Source organism: Cherax quadricarinatus, chromosome 42 (assembly GCF_038502225.1).
Source record: "Cherax quadricarinatus isolate ZL_2023a chromosome 42, ASM3850222v1, whole genome shotgun sequence".
NCBI classification, from domain to species: Eukaryota; Metazoa; Arthropoda; class Malacostraca; order Decapoda; family Parastacidae; genus Cherax; species Cherax quadricarinatus.
The window spans coordinates 21,997,409-22,021,832 of NC_091333.1; the positions used below are offsets into that span (position 1 = coordinate 21,997,409).

The 24,424-nt window shown below is 37.5% G+C and overlaps 1 protein-coding gene across 6 annotated transcripts in view; it reads right to left on the bottom strand.

Moving 5' to 3' along the window:
* ida (anaphase promoting complex subunit 5 ida) overlaps positions 1 to 24,424 on the bottom strand; it is a 348,644-nt gene that overhangs the window by 54,236 nt on the left and 269,984 nt on the right. For all 6 annotated transcript variants that reach the window (XM_070093406.1, XM_070093405.1, XM_070093407.1 and 3 more), the window contains 2 exons: positions 23,522 to 23,771; positions 10,289 to 10,408 (listed from right to left, as the gene is read on the bottom strand). In XM_070093406.1, coding sequence (XP_069949507.1) covers positions 10,289 to 10,408; positions 23,522 to 23,771 — 370 coding nt within the window. The remainder of the gene's footprint in view (positions 1 to 10,288; positions 10,409 to 23,521; positions 23,772 to 24,424) is intronic.

The window sequence follows — 24,424 nt, forward strand, 5'->3', positions numbered from 1 at the left end:
ACCCCTTCCTTTGTTCTAACTCTCTCAGATACTCCAAATTTAATCCTATTTATTTCCCCCCACCGAAACTCCCCTACCCCCTTCAGCTTTGTTTCGCTTAGGGCCAGGACATCCAACTTCTTTTCATTCATAACATCAGCAATCATCTGTTTCTTGTCATCCACACTACATCCACGCACATTCAAGCATCCCAGTTTTATAAAGTTTTTCTTCTTCCCTTTTTTAGTAAATGTCTACAGGAGAAGGGGTTACTAGCCCATTGCTCCCGGCATTTTAGTCGCCTCATACGACACACATGGCTTACGGAGGAAAGATTCTTTTCCACTTCCCCATGGACAATAGAAGAAATAAAGAGGAACAAGAGCTATTTAGAAAAAGGAGAAAAACCTAGATGTATGTATATATATACAGTGGACCCCCCGCATAACGATTACCTCCGAATGCGACCAATTATGTAAGTGTATTTATGTAAGTGCGTTTGTACGTGTATGTTTGGGGGTCTGAAATGGACTAATCTACTTAACAATATTCCTTATGGGAATAAATTCGGTCAGTACTGGCACCTGAACATACTTATGGAGTGAAAAAATATCGTTAACCGGGGGTCCACTGTATATGCATGTGTGTGTCTGTGAAGTGTGACCAAAGTGTAAGTAGGAGTAGCAAGATATCCCTGTTATCTAGCGTGTTTATGAGACAGAAAAAGAAACCAGTAATCCTACCATCATGCAAAACAGTTACAGGTTTCTGTTTCACAGTCATCTGGCAGGACAGTAGTACTTCCCTGGGTGGTTGCTGTCTACCAACCTACTACCTATATAAAATATAGAAAAATAGTAATAAACAACATTTCATATCGTTTGTTTGTGTGAATATTTTTTATAAACAAAACAATGACAACAGTGTTTATGCCCTTATTGTGTAGTATTGAAAAAGACAAAAACTTACAAAATACTACTGATCATATTGGTCTCACAGGCCCTAAAAATTACTTGGAAAAATAAAAATAAAAAAATAATAGAAATTAGTACATAAGAAAGTAAATAAAAGAATACCGGGAGACGGCAGTTGGCGATATTGCCACATTGTCCCCCTTTTTCATCAACTTCACGCCTCCATATCTCGGTAAGTATTGATGGTAAAAATTTTTTGTTTAGCCTATAATATTTAAAAAAAAAAACTATTTTTTCATAAGATTTTTTTTTTTTTTTTTTTTAAATTTGGCTGACCCTGAGAACGAGTCTCTGAGAGGACCTGTCGACCCTCAAAGGGTTAATTCTATGGCTTATTTATCACAAATGATCTAATATGATATAATAAACAACATTAAATAACACAGAAACCTGATATGTACTCTAGAATGAATAAAATATGTCATTATGTATGTGGCTATGTAGTGGTGCTGGCGATGGAGGAGAGTTTATTGTTTGGAGGTTGCCTTCATCAAAGATTAAGGACATTTGTGCAAAGTGGGTTGAAGTGTAAACCTTTATGGATGAAAATTATCCTGACACAGCTGTTGCAAGCCACATTGGCAACATGTTCAATGACACTCTTGTGTTCCATTTTACAGAAATCTTAAAGAGACGCCAGAAACAGAGCTCTCTGGATAGATATTTTGTGCGACAGGGGTCCAGTGACTCTCAAGCTGGTCCTAGTGGCATTAAAAAACAAAGAAGGGAGGTAACCCCAGAAAAGGACTTGTTACCTTAAGTCTCTATGGAAGGGGATTCCCCTTCCAAACAATAGTACACCTCCATCAAATCCCCTCCTCCTGTCTCATCACTCATCAATAAGTCCACAATAAAGGTAAGTGTCATTTCATTATTGTTTATTGTGCATGTCTCATTGTTTTCTGTGTAGGAAAATGTATATTTCATGTAAAAAATTATTTTGTTTAATACTTTTGGGTGTCTGGAACGGATTACTTGGATTTCCATTATTTCTTATGGGGAAAATTAATACGGCTAACGTCCAAATCGGTAAAAGGCAAGCTCTCTGGAACGAATTAATGCTGTTACCCAAGGATCTACTGTATAAGCATTACGGTAAGTCTGCCCGAAATACCTCGGCATGATAGTGGCTTTCTTTGCTCCAATCATATTATGATATGTAAATACACATTGTAACCTTTGCAGAGAAATAAATATTTTATTTATTTATTTAAGGAACCTCCCTTGAGGGGCAAGTATACATCCTGAAATTTTGTTTGTATTTTGTTTGTATGGTGGGGTGTTTGTATGCTGAGGTTCCACTGTATTAGGTATGGGCATAGTAATCAGTCACAAACACACTGATAAGTGAATATGTTCACCTGCCTTAGTCACATACTACTGTCTAAAAATACAGCCTCTCCTCACTTACCGACGGAGTTCCATTCCTAAGACTATGTCAGTAAATGAATTCATCGCTAATTGAGGAATCACCCTTTACTGACACTTCAAAAGTGTCGCCACCCAAAATTAAAACATTCAGTTTTATGTTTGCTGGGAAATTCCTTTCAATGTTTATTAATAACAATAATACAACATGAAATAAGTCAATGACTTACTTCCGAGATATTCCAGGAAACGCATGCATCGCTGATTACTTGGGAATTTTTTTTTTTCGAGAAAAATCGCATTTTTTTCAGTCTGCATAGGATAAGAGTAATCTTCTATATTTACCCTTCAGGTGCATAGCGCATAAAGTTTTCTGTAATGGTCGCAGTCACTTTTTTTTTTATCCCTCCCTGCCCTCCACCCTTCAATCCCTCCATATAATGTCAGTTTTTATTAATATGGGTATCTTTATCATGCTTCTATGTTTTTTATGTTATACCTAATATTATTCTGGAATAAATTTGACAGCCAGATAGCCTTTATTGATAGAAATAGTATAATTATTTTATATTTTGTATTGCCGAGAGGCACACCCCTCCATGCGTAATGGGCAATCATGAGTTACTTAGACACTGCTCACTTCTCCCTCTGCTATAGCTCTGCCTACTTTGTACTGATGCCAAACGGTGAATTAAATACGTATATTAGAAAGAAAAAATAAAATGAAAATGAAACTCCAACTTGATAACTATTGTAATTTGCATAATTCTTATATATTACAGAAAACAATAAAAAAGTAAAATACACATACAACAAGTTAAGCTTACAGAAAAATAGCTTAAGAATCTGGCAACATTTTGGTATAAGTATCATTTTTGTATAATGTTTCTACAAAGAATTATAGTCATTTTACAAAAATTATTTTTATGATGCAGCAAGTATTATGCATCTGAACATGTAGTGAATTTTCAGATTTTTTTCCAATTTTTTTAATTTTTTTTTTCTATCTAATACACTAAATTCACTGCCTAACATTGTTACGAAGTGGGAAGAGCTATAAGAAAGAGGGGGAGGCCAGCAGAAGGAGCATTCAGTATCTGGTGAGTCATCATGGGTGTCAGATACTAGCACTGGCACTAATAAAACCTGTGATTATGCTAATATTAGTAATAAAGGTTATCTATCAAATTTATTCCAAATTTATATCAGAAAGACGATAAATACCCTAGAACTGTAATAAAGATGCTGAAATGAATAATATATGCCATATTATGTGAGTGGGGTAAGGGCAGAGGCTGCCACTCTGGGATAACATCATAACACAGATATGTTCTCTTGTCTGTACCTCTGGTCTATAATGAAAGAAAACAGTGTTTGCACCAGGGCAAACACTCCTATACACGTATTACTTTTATAAGAAAAACGCAAAAATAGCGCGATTTTTCCCAATTTTTTTTCTGAGTCATATGCTATGCTTTCTGTCTCATGGCATCTTAAGAAAAGATTAAACTCAGTGAACAAGATATGACAATGGTAATAATAATTTATAATAATAATAATTTATAATAATTTATAATAATAATAATTTATAATAATAATAATTTATAATAATAATAATTTATAATAATAATAATTTATAATAATTTATAATAATAATAATTTATAATAATAATAATTTATAATAATAATAATTTATAATAATAATTTATAACAATAATAATAATAATTTATAAATGAGAGAGTGGGTGAGATGTTATCAACAAATTTTGTTGAAAATAAGAAAAAGTTTTTGAGTGAGATTAACAAGTTAAGAAAGCCTAGAGAACAAATGGATTTGTCAGTTAAAAATAGGAGAGGAGAGTTATTAAATGGAGAGTTAGAGGTATTGGGAAGATGGAGGGAATATTTTGAGGAAATGTTAAATGTTGATGAAGATAGGGAGGCTGTGATTTCGTGTATAGGGCAAGGAGGAATAACATCTTGTAGGAGTGAGGAAGAGCCAGTTGTGAGTGTGGAAGAAGTTCGCGAGGCAGTGGGTAAAATGAAAGGGGGTAAGGCAGCCGGGATTGATGGGATAAAGATAGAAATGTTAAAAGCAGGTGGGGATACAGTTTTGGAGTGGTTGGTGCAATTATTTAATAAATGTATGGAAGAGGGTAAGGTACCTGGGGATTGGCAGAGAGCATGCATAGTTCCTTTGTATAAAGGCAAAGGGGATAAAAGAGAGTGCAGAAATTATAGGGGGATAAGTCTGTTGAGTATACCTGGCAAAGTGTATGGTAGAGTTATTATTGAAAGAATTAAGAGTAAGACGGAGAATAGGATAGCAGATGAACAAGGAGGCTTTAGGAAAGGTAGGGGGTGTGTGGATCAGGTGTTTACAGTGAAACATATAAGTGAACAGTATTTAGATAAGGCTAAAGAGGTTTTTGTGGCATTTATGGATTTGGAAAAGGCATATGACAGGGTGGATAGGGGGGCAATGTGGCAGATGTTGAAGGTGTATGGTGTAGGAGGTAGGTTACTGAAAGCAGTGAAGAGTTTTTGCGAGGATAGTGAGGCTCAAGTTAGAGTATGTAGGAAAGAGGGAGATTTTTCCCAGTAAAAGTAGGCCTTAGACAAGGATGTGTGATGTCACCGTGGTTGTTTAATATATTTATAGATGGGGTTGTAAGAGAAGTAAATGCGAGGGTCTTGGCAAGAGGCGTGGAGTTAAAAGATAAAGAATCACACATAAAGTGGGAGTTGTCACAGTTGCAGAGGTTGGTGGATGAATTTGATAGGGTATGCAAAAGAAGAAAATTAAAAGTGAATACAGGAAAGAGTAAGGTTATGAGGATAACAAAAAGATTAGGTAATGAAAGATTGGATATCAGATTGGAGGGAGAGAGTATGGAGGAGGTGAATGTATTCAGATATTTGGGAGTGGACGTGTCAGTGGATGGGTCTATGAAAGATGAGGTGAATCATAGAATTGATGAGGGGAAAAGGGCGAGTGGTGCACTTAGGAGTCTGTGGAGACAAAGAACTTTGTCCTTGGAGGTAAAGAGGGGAATGTATGAGAGTATAGTTTTACCAACGATCTTATATGGGTGTGAAGCATGGGTGATGAATGTTGCAGCGAGGAGAAGGCTGGAGGCAGTGGAGATGTCATGTCTGAGGGAAATGTGTGGTGTGAATATAATGCAGAGAATTCGTAGCTTGGAAGTTAGGAGGAGGTGCGAGATTACCAAAACTGTTGTCCAGAAGGCTGAGGAAGGGTTGTTGAGGTGGTTCGGACGTGTAGAGAGAACAGAGCGAAACAGAATGACTTCAAGAGTGTATCAGTCTGCAGTTGAAGGAAGGTGGGGTAGGGTTCGGCCTAGGAAAGGTTGGAGGGAGGGGGTAAAGGAGGTTTTGTGTGCGAGGGGCTTGGACTTCCAGCAGGCATGCGTGAGAGTGTTTGATAGGAGTGAATGGAGACAAATGGTTTTTAATACTTGACGTGCTGTTGGAGTGTGAGCAAAGTAACATTTATGAAGGGATTCAGGGAAACCGGCAGGCCAGACTTGAGTCCTGGAGATGGGAAGTACAGTGCCTGCACTCTGAAGGAGGGGTGTTAATGTTGCAGTTTAAAAACTGTAGTGTAAAGCACCCTTCTGGCAAGACAGTGATGGAGTGAATGATGGTGAAAGTTTTTCTTTTTCGGGCCACCTTGCCCTGGTGGGAATCGGCCAGTGTGTTAATAAAAAAAAATTATAATAATAATAAATCGTTATGGAGCACTTTAAATGTCATACATATTTTACAGATTTGGTAGCTGACATTTAAAGCACTCCAGAGCGATTATTATTACAGCCTCTCCTCACTTAATGATGGAGTTCTGTTCCTAAGACCACGTCGGTAAACGAATTCGTAACTAAGTGAGGAGCATACTATAATGGTAGTAGGTTTGTGTCAACCATGTCTGATATTGTTTTAATGTCACGTTAGCACCATTTATAACATTTCTGTGGGTAAACCTTCTTAGCAGATAGTCTCAACATTGACCATAGAGTCTCATGTCTACTTTCCCCATATATTCTCTCATTTCTCCCCACCACTTCCCTTTATTATTTCACATTTGTACAGGTATACCTCACTAATATGACTGGTTAGGTTCCAGACTGCCACTGTACAGCAAATATTGCCTTAACCCCTTAACTGTCCAAACGTAGATCTACGTTCTTACCACTAGCGCTCCAAACGTAGATCTGTTTCATTTTTCCTGCCTCCAAATTTGGCATGATTGGCCTAAGATGCCTGGTCAGCATAGAATGGGTCTTAACCCTCGGTGTGTGCTGTATTAAAAAAATTTGGGACCATTTAGTACCTTGTGGGAGCACCAGTTCAATTGAGCGCCAGCTAGAGCAAACAGCGCAGCAAACACCAAGGATTCACTGATGTCATGTCCTATTAACATTCCCCTTTTAACCCTTTCAGGGTCGACAGGCCCTCTCCCAGACTTGTTCTCAGGGCCGCCAAATTAAATTTTAGTTTTTTTATGAAAAGATAGAGAATCTTTTCCCGATCATAATGACACCAAAAGTATGAAATTTGATCAAAAATTTACAGAATTATGCTCTCGCGAAGTTAGTGGTCTCGACAATGTTTAAGCATCGGCGATTTTGCCCACTTTGAGCCCTATTTTCGGCCAATTCCAGTGTGCTAGTCGACAAAAATCATAACTATTTTGCTAGAACTCCATTTTTTCCATCGAATGAGTACAAGAAATCACCCATTTACCGATTTCAACTATCCAATAAAGTGGTCAGAATTTAGCAATTTGCCAATTTCACACAAATTTCAAAAGATGCCAATTTCCAAATAGAGTCCAGAATAAACAAGAAATACATTCCTGGCACTAAAATAACATTTCCTCTGTCCATTAGTCATGTCCCCAAGCCCCTCTTACATTCTTTTGCTTTCCACTTTGAATTTTTATTCTCACAAAAAATAGAAGATTTACTGTCATGCAGACTACTGCATTAGTGTGGAAATGGTATAAATAATATCAGCACACTTGTGAAAGAATATTAAACTCACCAGTTGACATGTATTGGACGCGTAGCATGATTTGTTTACTTTTGAACTTTGGCAAAAATCGAACATTTCTGCTACTTTGAGCTCAATTTCAAGGTATTTTTCATTGTAAAACCAATCAAAATGGTCTCAATTTCTGTAATATGTCTTCCATTCTATAAAATGAGGCCAGGAAAACTAGAATACCATCATAAATACCATATGAAAATACAGTGCAAAGTCGCTGTTTTAAACCAAAAACACTGTCAAAGTTTTTTTTTCTCATTATGCACTGTGCTGCAGGATTTTTTTTTATACTGTGCACACTGACCACATAGACCCATTCTTTCATATGTAGGCCTACCAGCTTTCTCTCACTAGAATTGAGGGTGCTAGAATTTAGGCGTACTAGTACGTCAAAAACCCTGGTGCGTAAGCCATACTAGTACGTCGGAAACCCTGAAAGGGTTAAGAGGAAAGTGTCATCTTGCCAGAATGTCCTATAACCTATGCCCTATATAAAAAGAAACAAGTCTGGAACTGTAATTTCGGCAGGCTGGCGGCTGGCTGGCTGATTGACTGTCTATATCTCCATCTGTCTGTCTGTATCTGTCTCTATCTCACAGGAACACATACATATATACAATTATACATAGTGTAAATTACCTAGGATAACCTAAAAAATCCAGACAAAGTGCTATTCTGGAACAGTAATTTTGGAAGGCTAGCTGGCCAGCTGGCTAGCCGGCGGCTGGCTGGCTGGCTGGCAACTGGCTGGCTGATTGACTGTCTATATCTCCATCTGTCTGTCTGTATCTATCTCTATCTCACAGTTACACATATGTAAATACAATTCTACATAGTGTAAATTACCTAGGATAACCCAAAAAATCCAGACAAAGTGCTATACTGTGCTTGTAGATAGTGATTGTGTGTAATACCAGATGGTTCATGAGCAACTCTGAGACAGATAGACAGATAGACAGATAGATAGACAGACAGACAGACAGACAGACAGTGTTTATGTGTAAGAGTAAAAACAAATAAAGCAAAGGTTCATCAAATGTCACCTCTGTCATTAGCGGAGTGATAAGTTCAGATAAGACGACACTCATCACTGTCAGCAGTGGAGTGAAGAGATAAAATAAGACAAGTGACACACTCTTACATCAAGCTTCAAGGGAACTTATTATTATTATTATATACTCCAGTGTATCCAAACACCTATAAATACTATGTATATATTTCTAGACAATAGTATGTGACTAAGGTAGGTAAAAATGTTCACCTGTCACTGTGTTTGTGACTATTTGAGCACTATTTCAGAACCTAATAATTAGAATCAGAACAAAGATTAACTATGAAATCACAAGAACTACTATAAATTGTCATTATCGGAACATAAAAATTATACAAATTAAAAAAAAAAAATGAGATTAAAAAGGTATATCAGCAACACATCTGCACATTTTACATTACTTTATGTAAAAAATGTCCTCTTTATTTTAAAAAAAATTATTTTTTTGTTTTTCAAAATATTCGGAGCACTGGGCGAGGGAACGTAGATCTATGTTTGGACAGTTAAGGGGTTAAAGTAAATCACACCCATTTTTTCTCACATGCCAGTGCATATTAAAATCTAAAAACATGTTTAACTATCATTTATTAAGTGTGTAATAACATTAGTCCTAAAAAACGCTGCAAAAATGAAAAGAATAAATTTCTTAAAAACTGATGAAAACTACCTTAAGAGCAAGGCAAGCGCTGAAAACAATAAACATGAGTATAATTGAAAAGAGCCATATTAGTGAAGTGCTCTAAAGTGAGCGCTGCATTAACGAGGTATGCCTTTATTGTTAGTACTGTATTTTACCTGCCATAAGTTGCCTTCACCCATAAGACGGTATAATTTCTCTGAAATTTGGATTTGTTTTGGGTTACATAGGTTCCAATTTGCCAGTTTTATCAAACAAACTGTGATACTGGTTTCTGTGTATTTTCTTGATAATGTTTTTTTATAGTGACTTAAAAAAATTCAATGTTGTTGTATCTTACCTAAACAAAAGGTTTTCATGCTTATTGGGCTTTGTACCTGAAGGTTACCTGAAAACTTCCAGGGGTCACTGTCCCTGCAATCTGGTCTGAAACTAGGCCTCCTGGTTCAGGGCTTGATTAACCAGTCAATGTAGGTACCAGAGCCTGGCTGATTAAGAACTTCAGAAACTTATGAAGAACCCCCTTAAAAACAGCTAGGTATCTAATGGTGTTGCCCTTATGTATGAAAGTTAGATGTTGGAAAGTTCTGATACATTTACACTTATTGTCTCATTGCACCCTGGCTTTTATTGGAGGTACTTTGCACCATCTGTTAAGAGACTCACCTTTGTAGGGAATAATTTTGGTGTGCAGAACTGGAACTAAATACTCAAAGAGTTTCTAGACATAAATCATATAGAATATTTCTCACCTATGTTGCAGGAACACAGTTCAATGGACCCCAGGCATTTCCAGTAATAAAAAAATAATTGGGAGGGGGTTATCATACTTACCCTTCTGGAGCACTAAGAAATTGTATCAAGGTGGCAAATTAAACTGAACATGAAATCTTAATTCTACATTATATTAATTTTTATGCAATTTCCTTTAAAATTTTTTGAATATATTGATTTTTATCTTGTATTTCAGAAAATTAAACTTATTCAGTCTTTTTAAAATGCTATGCTGTGCCAATGACTCATCAGCTAAATAATTTTTGCTATAGTTTAGGTAATGTAATAAGACCTACTAATGTTTTCATTTCCATGATTTTTATTGAATAAACTTATCCATACTTGTAGTATATTCTCATGTAATGTAATCGTATTTGCTAAACTAATTAATTACAGGTTTTGATGTAGACTTAGTCTCCATGAATTAGAGTAACTCACCTGAAGTTTAGCAGCGACCAGCCTAGCTCGTGCTTGGTCGTACACAGAGCCACCAGAGAGGATTACTCCCAGGCCTGCACTGATGCTTACCTCTGCCTCACTGTGAAGACTTAGTTGCAACTGAAATATTGCATTTATAATTATCATTTCAAGGTTTGATTAAAATTACCTTTAACTGTACAAAGTATAAAATGATAAATGTTCATTAGTAAGATAGGTACAAGAATGCCCTAATAAAATAAAAGTTATAATACCATGGTTAAAACAGCTCACAACTAGCCCACAAATTTGAAATGAAACTAAATATTTCAGTTTGTCATTATCAAGCCATGAGCTGATAATGGCCTGGCAAAGACCAAATGATATCTTGTTTTATCTGCAATTTGTGGATTAGTTAAGAATATGCCCTTGCATGTGAAATAAGAATCTCACCACAACTTGAGAATAACACAGTGTGTAACGAATACTGGGACCCACACTGTCATACTTGCAACTGCAAGTCTAGAGTTGTACTTCCTTAGCCACAGTGTGTACAGTACGATTGTGTACAGTTAGACACAACTGTTGTTCATACTCCTATCAATGAGGAAACTATGCTTGGTAGAGTGATGAGAAAGTTTGGGATATATTAAGTGAATGTGTTGAAAAGTTTAATGACAAATTACCAGAAGATATCAGAAACACTGCTGGAACATCATATCAATGGTATACAATACCAGTAAATTTAGGAATTAGACATATGTGCAACATCTGGGTATCTCTATTTTGCAGATGTCAGACACAACATCACTATGGAATCTTAGTACAGAGGACATTCCCACAACCACCTTGCTAACCTTTAGTCCAACTCTTAGACATGGCCCACTTCCACTGGTGGGTCCTGCCTATGTGACAATATACCTTCATCTACTGCACCTCTTCTGACTCCAGCATATAAACATCTATGCCTTTACTACTAAAAATCTGTTCCTAAGCTGAGGGACTGAAAACCTCATCTACTGTCTATTGTATATATTTCAGCAAGACTGTTTGACTAATTACTTCCTCTTCTACAGTCTTCCACTTATGTCCCCATCTTATAATGATAAAGTCACTGGCTGGTGAACCATCTACAAAATAGATACCTAGATGTTGCATATGAGTCTAATTCAAAAACTGCTGGAACAAGTATACAAGTCTTCAAGAGGAGATTTAACATGTACCTCTGCCAAGCAACAGATCAACCATGCTGTGATGGATATATGGACCACTAACAGCAACAGCTTATTGACTAGGGAACACTAGACAAGCCTAGACCATCAAAAGTATAGTTTTCGTCATTAATTCGTTCCAGAAAGTCTGATGAAAACAGACTTCAATTACAACTGAAGCAATGTATTTCCCATAAGAAATAATGTAAATCCAATTAATCCATTCCAGACACCCAAAAGTATTAACAAAAAATACATTTTATAGAGAATAACTATAGCTTTACATACAGAAAACAATGAGAAATAAATGTAAAGGGCTAATGAAATGGATAAATGAACATTTAATATCACTTTTACCTTTATTGATGACTTGTTGGCAAATGGAAGAAGCGAGGAAGGGAGAGGGAGGAGGAGAGGTTATTTGTTGGAAGGGGAATCCCCCTCCATAAGGACTTCAGGTATCAAGTCCCTATCTGGGATTACTCATCTTCTTTGTCTTTTACTGGCACTGGACCCTTGTCGCACAAAAAATCTGTCCAGAGAGGTCTGTTTTTGGCATCTCTTTAAAATTTGCATAAAATAGAACAAGGCATTGTCATTGAACATGTTGCAGACATGGCTTGCAGCAGCTTTGTAAGGACGATATTTTTCCACAAAACTTTGCAACTCACTCCACTTTGCACACATGTCCTTAATCATTGAAGAAGGAACATTCTCTCTTCTCTCTTTCTCCTCTGAAGCAATTTCCTCAGCTGCGATCTGTTGCTCTTACAGTTGAAGGTGTTGCAGCTCTTCAGTGGTTCGCTCTTCCCTGTGGTCATCCACCAACTCTTTCACATCCTAGCCACTCATATCCAACCCCATGGACTTCCCCAAAGTCACAATAGATTCCACAACAGGTGTAGGGTTGTCAGGGTCAACCTTAAACCCTTCAAAATCCTTCTCTTGGACACATTCTGCCCACAATTTCTTGCCATATTTATAAAAGGGCTGGCACTCAGAACTTTCTTTGGCCCTATGGTGGCTTATTTAGCAGTCACACTCAATAAACAAGCACAAAAAACAATGAATTATTACAAAATGTTTCTGATGAATGTGCAGAGTAATGCTCACTCAATGAGAAACAAAGCCAGACTGACTCAGAAAACGTGGGATGCTTTGTGTGGGTGTGGCAGGCGGACATGTTTGGTATGGCAGACTGACAAAAACCAAGGCGATGAACGAAAACTGGAACAAAATTCTGATGAAAAAAGTCATCGGAAATTGAATTAGATGAAAATCAGGGCAAACGAAAACTGAGGTTCCACTGTATATCAAAGGTATAAAGATGTGCAGAAGACAAGTTGGTGTGCAAGGGACATGATCATTTGTATGAACGAACAGGAATTTCCAAGAACAAATTTCCTAAGTAAATTTTGTGTAGAGAATAGTCTGTTTTTTAAAGCCTCTGAACACAGAGCAAACACTCTGACAATGCAACCTCACACATGTGATTTTGTTTTAGTGCAGTTCAAAAGTGCCATACAACCAAAAATTTTAAGTAGCCAAATTTCTTTTGTATCATACTAAAAAAAAAAAAGTAACACAAATGCCTCTCCAAACTGCAATATCCCCATCCCTCTTTCAGAATGCAGGCATTGTACCTCCCACCTCCAGGACTCAAGTTTGGCAAACTGGTTTACCTGAATTCCTTCATGTTATCTGGCTGACACTCCAACAGCATGTTCAGCTATAAAATCCACTTGCCTCCACTCCTCCTAACTAACATGCTTACACATGTTTGTTTAATGTCTAAGCCCCTTTCATACAAAACCTCCTTTACCCCCTCTCTCTCCAACCTTCCCTAGGATGACCCCTACTCCTCCCCTTCACTACAGATTTATACATCATCCAAGTCCTAAACTGATCCATCCTCTCTAAACGTACAAATTACCTCAATAATCCCTCCTCAACCCTCTGGATAAAACTTTCCATAACCCTACACCTCATCTCCAAACTATGAAATTTCTGCATAATATTCACACCACACATTGCCCTCAGACACAACATCTCTACTTCTGGCAGTTTCCTCCTCCTTGCTGCAACAGCCACAACCCATGCTTTACATTCACCCAAGTGTTGGTATCACTATATTCTCATATCTTCCCCTTTCTGCCTCCATGGAAAACACTGTCTCCACAGCTGCCTCAGTGCACCATCCACCTTCTTCCCCCTTATTACAAAAACACTAGTTTGGCATCCACTAGTGCCATAATATGAAAGTTTGGGATACTTATTACACATAAAACAATTTATCATTTTTACTAGCATATAAAAACAATCTTTGGTCTAGAGGTATATATATATATATATATATATATATATATATATATATATATATATATATATATATATATATATATATATATATATATATATATATATATATATATATATATATATATATATATATATAATATATATATATATATATATATATATATATATATATACAGTGGACCCCCGCATAACGATTACCTCCAAATGCGACCAATTATGTAAGTGTATTTATGTAAGTGCGTTTGTACGTGTATGTTTGGGGGTCTGAAAGGAATAATCTACTTCACAATATTCCTTATGGGAACAAATTCGGTCAGTACTGGCACATGAACATACTTATGGAGTGAAAAAATATCGTTAACCGGGGGTCCACTGTATTATATATATATATATATATATATATATATATATATAATATATATATATAATATATATATATATTATATATATATATATATATATCTATATATATATGTTACAATAATAAATTATAATTACCTTTGTACAAATATAAATCCTAAAATAATAAATTTAATTCATGACCTTACCACACATATATATATATATATATATATATATATATATATATATATATATATATATATATATATATATATATATATATATATATATATATATATATATGTTACAATAATAAATTATAATTACCTTTGTACAAATATAAATCCTAAAATAATAAATTTAATTCATGACCTTACCACACACAGGGTACAACTTTCTGACACTACTGTGTCACGGTACATGATAAAATAATAAATTATGAGTAACATCTTTATACATATATACAGTGGTCCCTCGTTTTTCATAATTAATCCGTTCCTGGAGGAGCTACTATAAATGAAATTTACGATTTGCGAATCAATTTTCCCCAGCAACACCTCAGGTACCATTTGCTTCTCTGGGGTTGCTTCTCTTCTCTGTTTCTTAATGCCACTAGGACCACCTTGAGAGTCACTCTAGTCCTGTCTCGCAAAGTAACTGGAGAGAGCTCTGTTTCTGGCGTCTCTTTAACACTTCCCTAAAATGGCCCAAGACTTTGTCATTGAACATATTTCTCACCTTCTTTACCACAGGCTTGGCACTAGGAGCTTTCTTTGGAGCCATGGTAGCTTATTTAGTACTTGCAAGCATTAAAATGAGTGGAATATTATGAAATATTTCGTAGGAGCACTTGAGGGGACCTTCACTCACTGGTAAACAATACCAGACTGGCTGGGTAGGGAGGCCGCCCTGGCTCACACCGTGCGTACGCGTCCCGGACGAACTACTATTCACAAGTCAACCTATGAAAAGCGAGTCCATGTTTATACGAAAATACCCCTATGATTGGCGAAATTTACGATTACCGAGAACTACGAAAAGCGAGGGACCACTGTATACATGTATATGAATCATACGCTGGGTTACACGACAGTTCACCCTGCCACACAGGGTACAATATTCCTTCATCTCAGTATCACCCTCATAGCGTCTTTCTCCTCAGAGGCCAGCAATCTGTCACATGACACTATTCATCAGTGTCACACTACTATCCTATCTTCCTTCAGTGTCACACGACACTATCGTCTCTCAGTGTTACACTACGCCCTTTTCTTACTTCAGTGCCACACACTGTCTATCTTCCTCCAGTGTCACACTACGATCCCATCCTTCTTCAGTGTCACACTCCGACCCTATCTTCTCTCAGTGCCACACTATACAATAGTGTCAGCCATGACTTGTAGCTTCACCATTTACTGAGTAAAGTAGAACTCTTCTTGAAAGACGAAATACTACCAAGGAGAGAGTTTGAAGTGTCTCCTCTGTATACCGTAAGGCAATCTGGTAAATACTGTTTCTAAGACCAATAGATATACACAGTAAGGTGGTCTGATGAATACTGCTTCTAAGGCCAGTAGATATATACTGCAAGGTGGTCAGGTAAATACTGTCTACTGCCAGTAGATGTATACCATAAGGTGGTCTAAGTACTGTTTTTAAGGCCAGTAGATATACACCGCAAGGTGGTCAGGTGAATGTCTACTGCCAGTAGATGTATACCGTAAGGTGGTCTGGTAAGTACTGCTTCTAAGGCCAGCTCAGCAGTCCCCACATTGGGTTTGGTGACATACCCAGTGGTACTGCAGGCCGGCAGGTTAACAGTCCAACCTCTAGTTTGGCAGGAGGCCGCCACACCCCTCATCATTTCTATGGTACATTTTATCTTTCATAGACTCATCTGCCAACAAGTCCACTCCCAAATATCTGAACACATTCACTTCCTTCATACTCCCTCCCTCCAATCTGACATCCAGTCTTTCATTACCTAAATTTTTTGTTACTTCATCACCTTGCTCCAGTCACCTGAAATTAATATTGCTCTCAGTGTCCACTTTTTTTTTTAAAAACAAAAACAAAAATTCTTTTGAAATGGAAAAGAATATTTTTCTGATGGCAATGATGCCGAAAATCTGAAAGTTGATGAAAAACTTATTGAATTATGCAGGTGCAAAGTTAGTGGTCTCTGCGCAATTTACCCATTGGCGATTTGGCCCACTATTTTGCTAGTATGCCTTCCATTCTATTGACTGAGCACAAGAAACCACCCATTCAGCTATTACAACTAACATATAAAGTGCACAGAATTTGGTAATTTGGCAAATTTTATGCAAAATTAAAAAAACACCAGTTTAACCCTTTCACTGTTCATGCCATAATTCTAAGGGTTTGTAGTCTCTGTCCGTGTCATAGTTCTATGCCATGAGCTCAGCTCACTCAGGTAAGTAGTGAACAGTAAATTTGGGCCTTGGTACAAGAAAATGGGTCAATGTAGTAAGTGTGCACTATATAAAAGTAATCTTGCCTCACAGCAGTGCATAACTGGAAAAAAACTGTGACCGTGTTTTTGGTATAAAATAGCGACTTTGCAGTGTATTTTTGGATGTTTTTTGTGGTTGCATTCTCAGTTTCTTGGTCTCATTTGATAAAATGGAAGATATGTATATTACAGAAATAGAGATGATTTTGATTGGTTTCAGGACTGAAAGTAGCTTGAAATTGAGCTCAAAGTAGCTGGAATGTTCGATTTTTGCCGATATTCCAGAGTAAACAAATCACCTCACTCCTCCAATATGCGCCCAACTGGTCAGTCTAATATGCGTTCGTGAATGCCCTGACATTATTTGTACAATTATTACAAAAATGCATAACAGTAAATCTAATTTTTTGTGTCAATAAAAATTAAAAATGGAATTCATGTGTAAAGTCTGGGAATGTAACTGATGAACAGAGGAAATGTTATTTTAGTGTCAGGAATGCCTGCACTGTTATTCTGGACCTTATTTTGAAATTGGCCAAATTACCAATTTCTGATCACTTTATTGTGAAGTGGAAATAACTGATTGGGCATTTCTTGTGCTTAATTGATAAAATGGAAGACATACTAGTGAAATAGCTAAGAATTTGGTTTACTGGAACAATGTAACTGGCCTAAAATAGAACTCAAAGTGGGCAAAATCGCTAATGAGTAAATATCGCTGACACAGCAAAATTCACGATAGCATACTTTCATCAATTTTCCATCAAATTTCACACTTTTTGTTTCAGAAAAAGATTCTTCACCATTTTATAAGAATAAATAACAAAATTCTTTTTTTGAAAATTCTTAGATGCTGTGGACAAGTTTTAGATCGGGGATCTAAAACAACATTTCCTTTTTTCATTAATCACATTCCCATGCCTCTCCTCTATTACACTTGCCTTCCATTTGAATTCATTATCACAAAGAATTCAGGGTTTACCCTACTTCTTGGATAACAGAATATAACCAGGAATGACTGGTCATGATTTATGGTGTCCCAATAATTGATTCAGGCTTACTAAAAGCCTGTAAAACAATCTTGGGGGTGCAGGGAGGTCTTTACTCGTCCTCAGGAAAAGTGGTAAAAACTGAATATTTCTGTTATTTGGAGCCTAATTTCAAGCTACTTCCAGTTCTGAAACCAACCAAAATCATTTATATCTCAGTAGTTTATCTTCTATTCTATCAAATGATACCAACAAACAGCCAATAAAACCATAAAAAATATCTTAGAAACCACATCAAAGTTGCTATTTTAAACAAAACACAAGGTCGGAGTTTTGCTTTTCCCATTATTTGCTGAGGCAGGATTTTTTTTTTATACTGTGCACACTCACTGCACAGACCCATTCTATGATATCTAGGCCAAAATTTACCATTCAAAGCTTAATTGAGGGAGCTGTGCTCAAAACGCAGATCTATGGAAGGGACCCTTGCATCAATAACAGTAGGTCAACATAACGGCCACTGAAAGGGTTAACCCTTTGAGGGTCCATCCCGTAGTTCTATGCCATGTCCACAGGGTCCAAGAATTTAAAAAAAAAAAAAAATTCATTTTTCTTATGAAATGGTATAGAGTCTTTTTCTGAAGGTAATAAAACAAAAACTAAGAAACCGATGGAAAATTGACGAAATTACACTAATGCGAATTTTACTGCGTCAGAGATACATACGCATAAGCAATTTTACCCACTTTGACTCCTATTTTAGGCCATGAGAGTATGAGAGTTTTTACAAAGTATAAGTGATGTAAGGAGGAAAGAGTATATAGAGAGAAAAAGAGAAGTCAAGAGAGTCATGAAGCAATGTAAAAAGAGAACAAATGAGAGAGTTATCAACAAATCAACAAATGTTATCAACAAATTTTGTTGAAAAATAAGAAAAAGTTTTGGAGTGAGATTAATGAGCTGAGGAAGCCTAGGGAACAAATGGATTTGACAGTTAAAAATAGGAGAGGAGAGTTATTAAATGGAGAGTTAGATGTATTGGGAAGATGGAGGGAATAGTTTGAGGAATTGTTAAATGCTGATGAAGATAAGGAAGCTGTGATTTCGTGTATAGGGCAAGGAAGAACAACATCTTGTAAGAGTGAGGAACAGCCAGTTGTGAGTGTGGGGGAAGTTCGTGAGGCAGCGGGTAGAATGAAAGGGAGTAAAGCAGCTGGGATTGATGGAATATAGATAGAAATGTATGGAAGAGGGTAAGGCACCTAGGGAATGGCAGAGTGTGTGCATAAAGGCAAAGGGGACAAAAGAGAGTGTAAAAATTATAGGGGGGATATAGTGTTGCAGTGGTTGGTATTTTTGTTTAATAAGTGTATGACAGAGGGGAAGGTAACTAGGGATTGGCAGAGAGCACGTATAGTCCATTTATATAAAGGGAAGGAGGACAAAAGAGACTGTAAAAATTATAGAGGAATAAGTTTACTGCTTATACCAGGAAAAGTGTATGGTAGGGTTATTACTGAAAGAATTAGAGGTAAGACAGAATGTAGGATTGTGGATGAGCAAGGAGGTTTTAGAGTCGGTAGGGGATGTGTTGATCAAGTGTTTACATTGAAGCATATATGTGAACAGTATTTAGATAAAGGTAGGGAAGTTTTTATTGCATTTATGGATTTAGGAAAGGCATATGATAGAGTGGATAGGGGAGCAATGCAGCAGATGTTGCAAGTATATGGAATAGGTGGTAAGTTACTAAATGCTGTAAAGAGTTTTTATGAGGATAGTGAGGCTCAGGTTAGGGTGTGTAGAAGAGAGGGAGACTTATTTCCCAGTAAAAGTAGGTCTTAGACAGGGATGTGTAATGTCACCATGGCTGTTTAATGTATTTATAGACGGGGTTGTAAAAGAAGTAAATGCTAGGGTGTTCGGGGGAGGGGTGGGATTAAATTATGGGGAATCAAATACAAAATGGGAATTGACACAGTTACTTTTTGCTGATGATACTGTGCTTATGGGAGATTCTAAAGAAAAATTACAAAGGTTAATGGACAAGTTTGGGAGTGTGTGTAAAGGTAGAAAGTTGAAAGTGAACATAGAAAAGAGTAAGGTGATGAGGGTATCAAATGATTTAGATAAAGAAAAATTGGATATCAAATTTGGGAGGAGGAGTATGGAAGAAGTGAACGTTTTCAGATATTTGGGAGTTGATGTGTCGGCGGATGGATTTATGAAGGATGAGGTTAATCATAGAATTGTTGAGGGAAAAAAGGTGAGTGGTGCATTGAGGTATATGTGGAGACAAAAAAAAAGTTATCTATGGAAGCAAAGAAGGGAATGTATGAAATGTATGGGTGTGAAGCTTGGGTTGTAAATGCTGCAGTGAGGAGGCAGTGGAGATGTCCTGTCTAAGGGCAATGTGTGGTGTAAATATTATGCAGAAAATTCGGAGTGTGGAAATTGGGAAAAGGTGTGGAGTTAATAAAAGTATTAGTCAGAGGGCTGAAGAGGGGTTGTTGAGGTGGTTTTGTCATTTAGAGAGAATGGATTAAAGTAGAATGACATGGAGAGCGTATAAATCTGTAGGGGAAGGAAGGCGGGGTAGGGGTCGTCCTCAAAGAGGTTGGAAGGAAGGGGTAAAGAAGGTTTTGTGGGTGAGGGGCTTGGACTTCCAGCAAGCGTGCGTGAGCGTGTTCGATAGGAGTGAATGGAGACGAATGGTATTCGGGACCTGACGAGCTGTTGGAGTGTGACCAGGGTAATATTTAGTGAAGGGATTCAGGGAAACCGGTTATTTTTATATAGCCGAACTTGAGTCCTGGAAATGGGAAGTACAATGCCTGCACTCTAAAGGAGGGGTTCGGGATATTGGCGTTTTGTAGGGATATGTTGCGTATCTTTATACATATATGCTTCTAAACTGTTGTATTCTGGGCACCTCTTCAAAAACAGTGATTATGTGTGAGCGAGGTGAAAGTGTTGAATGATGATGAAAGTATTTTCTTTTTGGGGATTTTCTTTCTTTTTGGGTCACCCTGCCTTGGTGGGAGATGGCCGACTTGTTAAAAAAAAAAAAGTCTGTTTAGTATACCTGGTAAAGTGTGTGGTAGAGTCATTATTGAAAGAATTAAGAGTAAGATGGAGAGTAGGATAGCAGATGAACAAGGAGGCTTTAGGAAAGGTAGGGGGTGTGTAGACCAGGTGTTTACAGTGAAACATATAGGTGAACAGTATTTGGATAAGGGTAAAGAGGTTTTTGTGGCATTTATGGATTTGGAAAAGGTGCATGACAGACCATACCCCCGGTCGGGATTGAACCCGCGGTCATAGTCTCAAAACTCCAGCCCGTCACGTTAGCCACTAGACCAGCTAGCCACAATAAGATTCATCTAACTAGGAATATTTCTACACCATAGGAAGAAATCATAATGATATAATTGCAAACAAACCATACCCCCGGCCGGGATTGAACCCGCGGCCATAGAGTCTCAAAACTCCAGCCCGTCGCGTTCGCCACTAGACCAGCTAGCCACAATAAGAAGTGAAGGGACTTGAGCTAGAGTTCGTCACGGCCACGCTAGCTGGAGATTCGTCTGTAAAAACTTGCATTTGTGGTCACAGTGGTGCCTGTGCTAACCTTCCTATGGTGTAGAAATATACCTAGTTGGATGAATCTTATTGTGGCTAGCTGGTCTAGTGGCTAACGCGACGGGCTGGAGTTTTGAGACTATGACCGCGGGTTCAATCCCGGCCGGGGGTATGGTTTGTTTGCAATCGTGTCATTACGATTTCTTGAGTCGTGCATGACAGGGTAGATAGGGGGCAATGTGGCAGATGTTACAGGTGTATGGAATAGGAGGTAGGTTACTGAAAGCGGTGAAGACTTTTTACATGGATAGTGAGGCTCAGGTTAGAGTGTATGTAGGAGAGAGGGAGATTATTTCCCAGTAAAATTAGGCCTTAGACAAGGATGTGTGATGTCACCGTGGTTGTTCAATATGTTTATAGATGCGGTTGTTAGAGAAGTGACTGCAAGGGTCTTGGCAAGAGGTGTGGGGTTAAAAGATAAAGAATCTAACACAAAGTGGGAGTTGTCACAGTTGCTCTTTCCTGATGACACAGTGCTTATGGGAGATTCTGAAGAGAGGTTGCAGAGGTTGGTGGATGAATTTGGTAGTGTATGTAAAATAAGAAAATTAAAAGTGAATATAGGAAAGACTAAGGTGATAAGGATAAGAAAAAGATCAAGTGATGAAAGATTGGATATCAGATTGGAGGGAGAGAGTATGGAGGAGGTGAATGTATTTAGATATTTATGAGTGGACGTGTCAACAGATGGGTCTATGAAAGATGAGGTTAATCACAGAATTGATGAGGGGGAAAAGGGTGAGTGGTGCACTTAGGAGTCTGTGGAGACAAAGAACTTTGTTCATAGAAGCAAAGAGGGGAATGTATTAGAGTATAGTTATATCAACACTTTTATATGGGTGGGAAGCATGGGTGGTGAATGTTGTAATGTGGAGAAGGCTGGAGGCAGTGGAGATGTCATGTCTGAGGGCAATGTGTGGTGTGAATATAATGCGGAGAGTTTGTAGTTTGGAATTAGGAGGTGTGGGATTACCAAAATTATTATACAGAGGGCTGAGGAGGGGTTGCTGAGGTGGTTCGGACATGTAGAGAGAATGGAAAGAAACAGAATGACTTCGAGAGTGTATAAATCTATAGTGGAGAGAAGGTGGGGTAGGGGTCGGCCGAGGAAAGGTTGGAGGGAGGGGGTAAAGGAGGTTTTGTGTGTGAGGGGCTTTAACTTCCAACAAGCATGCGTGAGCATATTTGATAGGAGTGAATGGAGACAAATGATTTTTAATACTTGACGTGCTGTTGGAGCAGGAGCAAAGTAACATTTATGAAGGGATTCAGGGAAACCGGCAGGCCGGACTTGAGTCCTGGAGATGGGAAGTACAGTGTCTGCACTCTGAAGGAGGGGTGTTAATGTTGCAGCTTTATATTGCAGTTTTATAACTAGTGTAAAGCAGCCCACTGGCAAGGCAGTGATGGAGTGAATGATGATGAAATTTTTTTTTTTTTGGGTCACCCTGTCTTGGTGGGAATCAGCCAATGTGTTAATAAAAAAAAAATTTGCTAGTATCACTTCTATTTTATTGATTGAGCATAAGAAACTGCCCAATCACCTATTAAAGTGATCAGAAATTGGAAATTTGGGCATTTTCACACAAAGTTCAAAATATTCCAATTTCAAAATAGGGTCGAGAATAAACAATACAGGCATTCCTGACACTAAAGTAACATTTCCTCTGTTTATTAGTTACATATCCAGGCTTTACATGTGAATTCCATTTTTATTTCTTATTCACATAAAGAATTTTTATTCACACAGAAAAATAGAAGATTTACTGTTATGCAATACTGTAATAATTGTATAAATAATATCAGTGCATTCGTGAACATATACTATTAGACCCACCAGCATGACGTCATTTGTTTACTCTTGAGCATCGGCAAAAATCGAATATTTCCACTACTTTGAGCTCAATTTCAAGCTATTTTCAGTCCTGAAATCAATCAATATCATCTCTATTTCTGTAATATATTTTCCATTCTATCAAATGAGACTAAGAAACCGAGAATACAACAATAAAAACCACATGAAAATACACCACAATGTTGCAGTTTTTTCCCATTGTGCACTGCTTGCTGCAAGACATTTTTATATGGTGCACACTTACTACACAGACTCATTCTCTCATATCTAAGCTCAAATTTACAACTTATCTGAATGAGCTGAGCTCATGGCATACCCATTAATACAGGACCGACCCTGGCTTCAAAGCTGTAGAACAACAGGACCCACACCAAAAGGGTTAAAAGACACTAATGAAATTATAAACAATTTGCGTATTACCTGAACATTAGCTGTGTGTAGATGCGTCAATGCAGCTAAGTAAGTTAAATGGTGATCATGTGCAGTAGTGAGGGCTTCCACTAGTAAGGGTACAGCAACAGCATTTCCACCACCAGCAACAGCTGCACAACTTTCTACTACCAACAGTCTCACACGCAACTCTCCAACAACTTCTGGGTCTTTCCGCAATTCACCAAGAAGTTCCCATGCCCCAGTCAATTCACCCTTGGCCACTAACAGTTCACAATGCCTGCAAGTAAACTGGATATTAAAATTAGTGAACTACTTAAGACAATTTTTAGGCTTGAATGAATACAGAACAAGGGACAAATCAATCGCAAAAATATTAAGGAAAGAATCATGATGAAGCACTAATTATTGAACTTGTATAGAAGTTGGGTAATAGGTAATACATATTTTAAGAAAGAGGATAAATAAGTATACGAGATAAGACATACACTGTATTTTGTTGGACTGTGTACTGGTGGATAAAAGGTTGATGGGTAGACTTTGAGATGTGCATATTTATAAAGGGGCAACAGATGTCAGACAACTTTTTAGTTGTAGCTACAATGAGCGTAAAAGGTAGATGGGGTACAAGAAGAATGGTATTAGACAGTAAGAGAGAGGTGAAGATTTATAAACTATAGGAGGAGTCAGTTTGGGTAAGATATAAAAAACTAATGGCAAAAAGATGGGCTGGTGAGAATATAGGCAATGAGGCTGAAGAGGTATGGGGTAGATTTAAGAATGCAGTGTTAATGTGTTCAGCAGAAATTTGTTGAAAGAAGAGGGTGGGTGTGGGAGAGAAGAGGAGTGACTAGTGGAATGATGAGGTGAAGAGAGTAGTAAGAGAGAAAAAGTAAGCATATGAAAAGTTTTTACAAAGTAGAAGTGATGTAA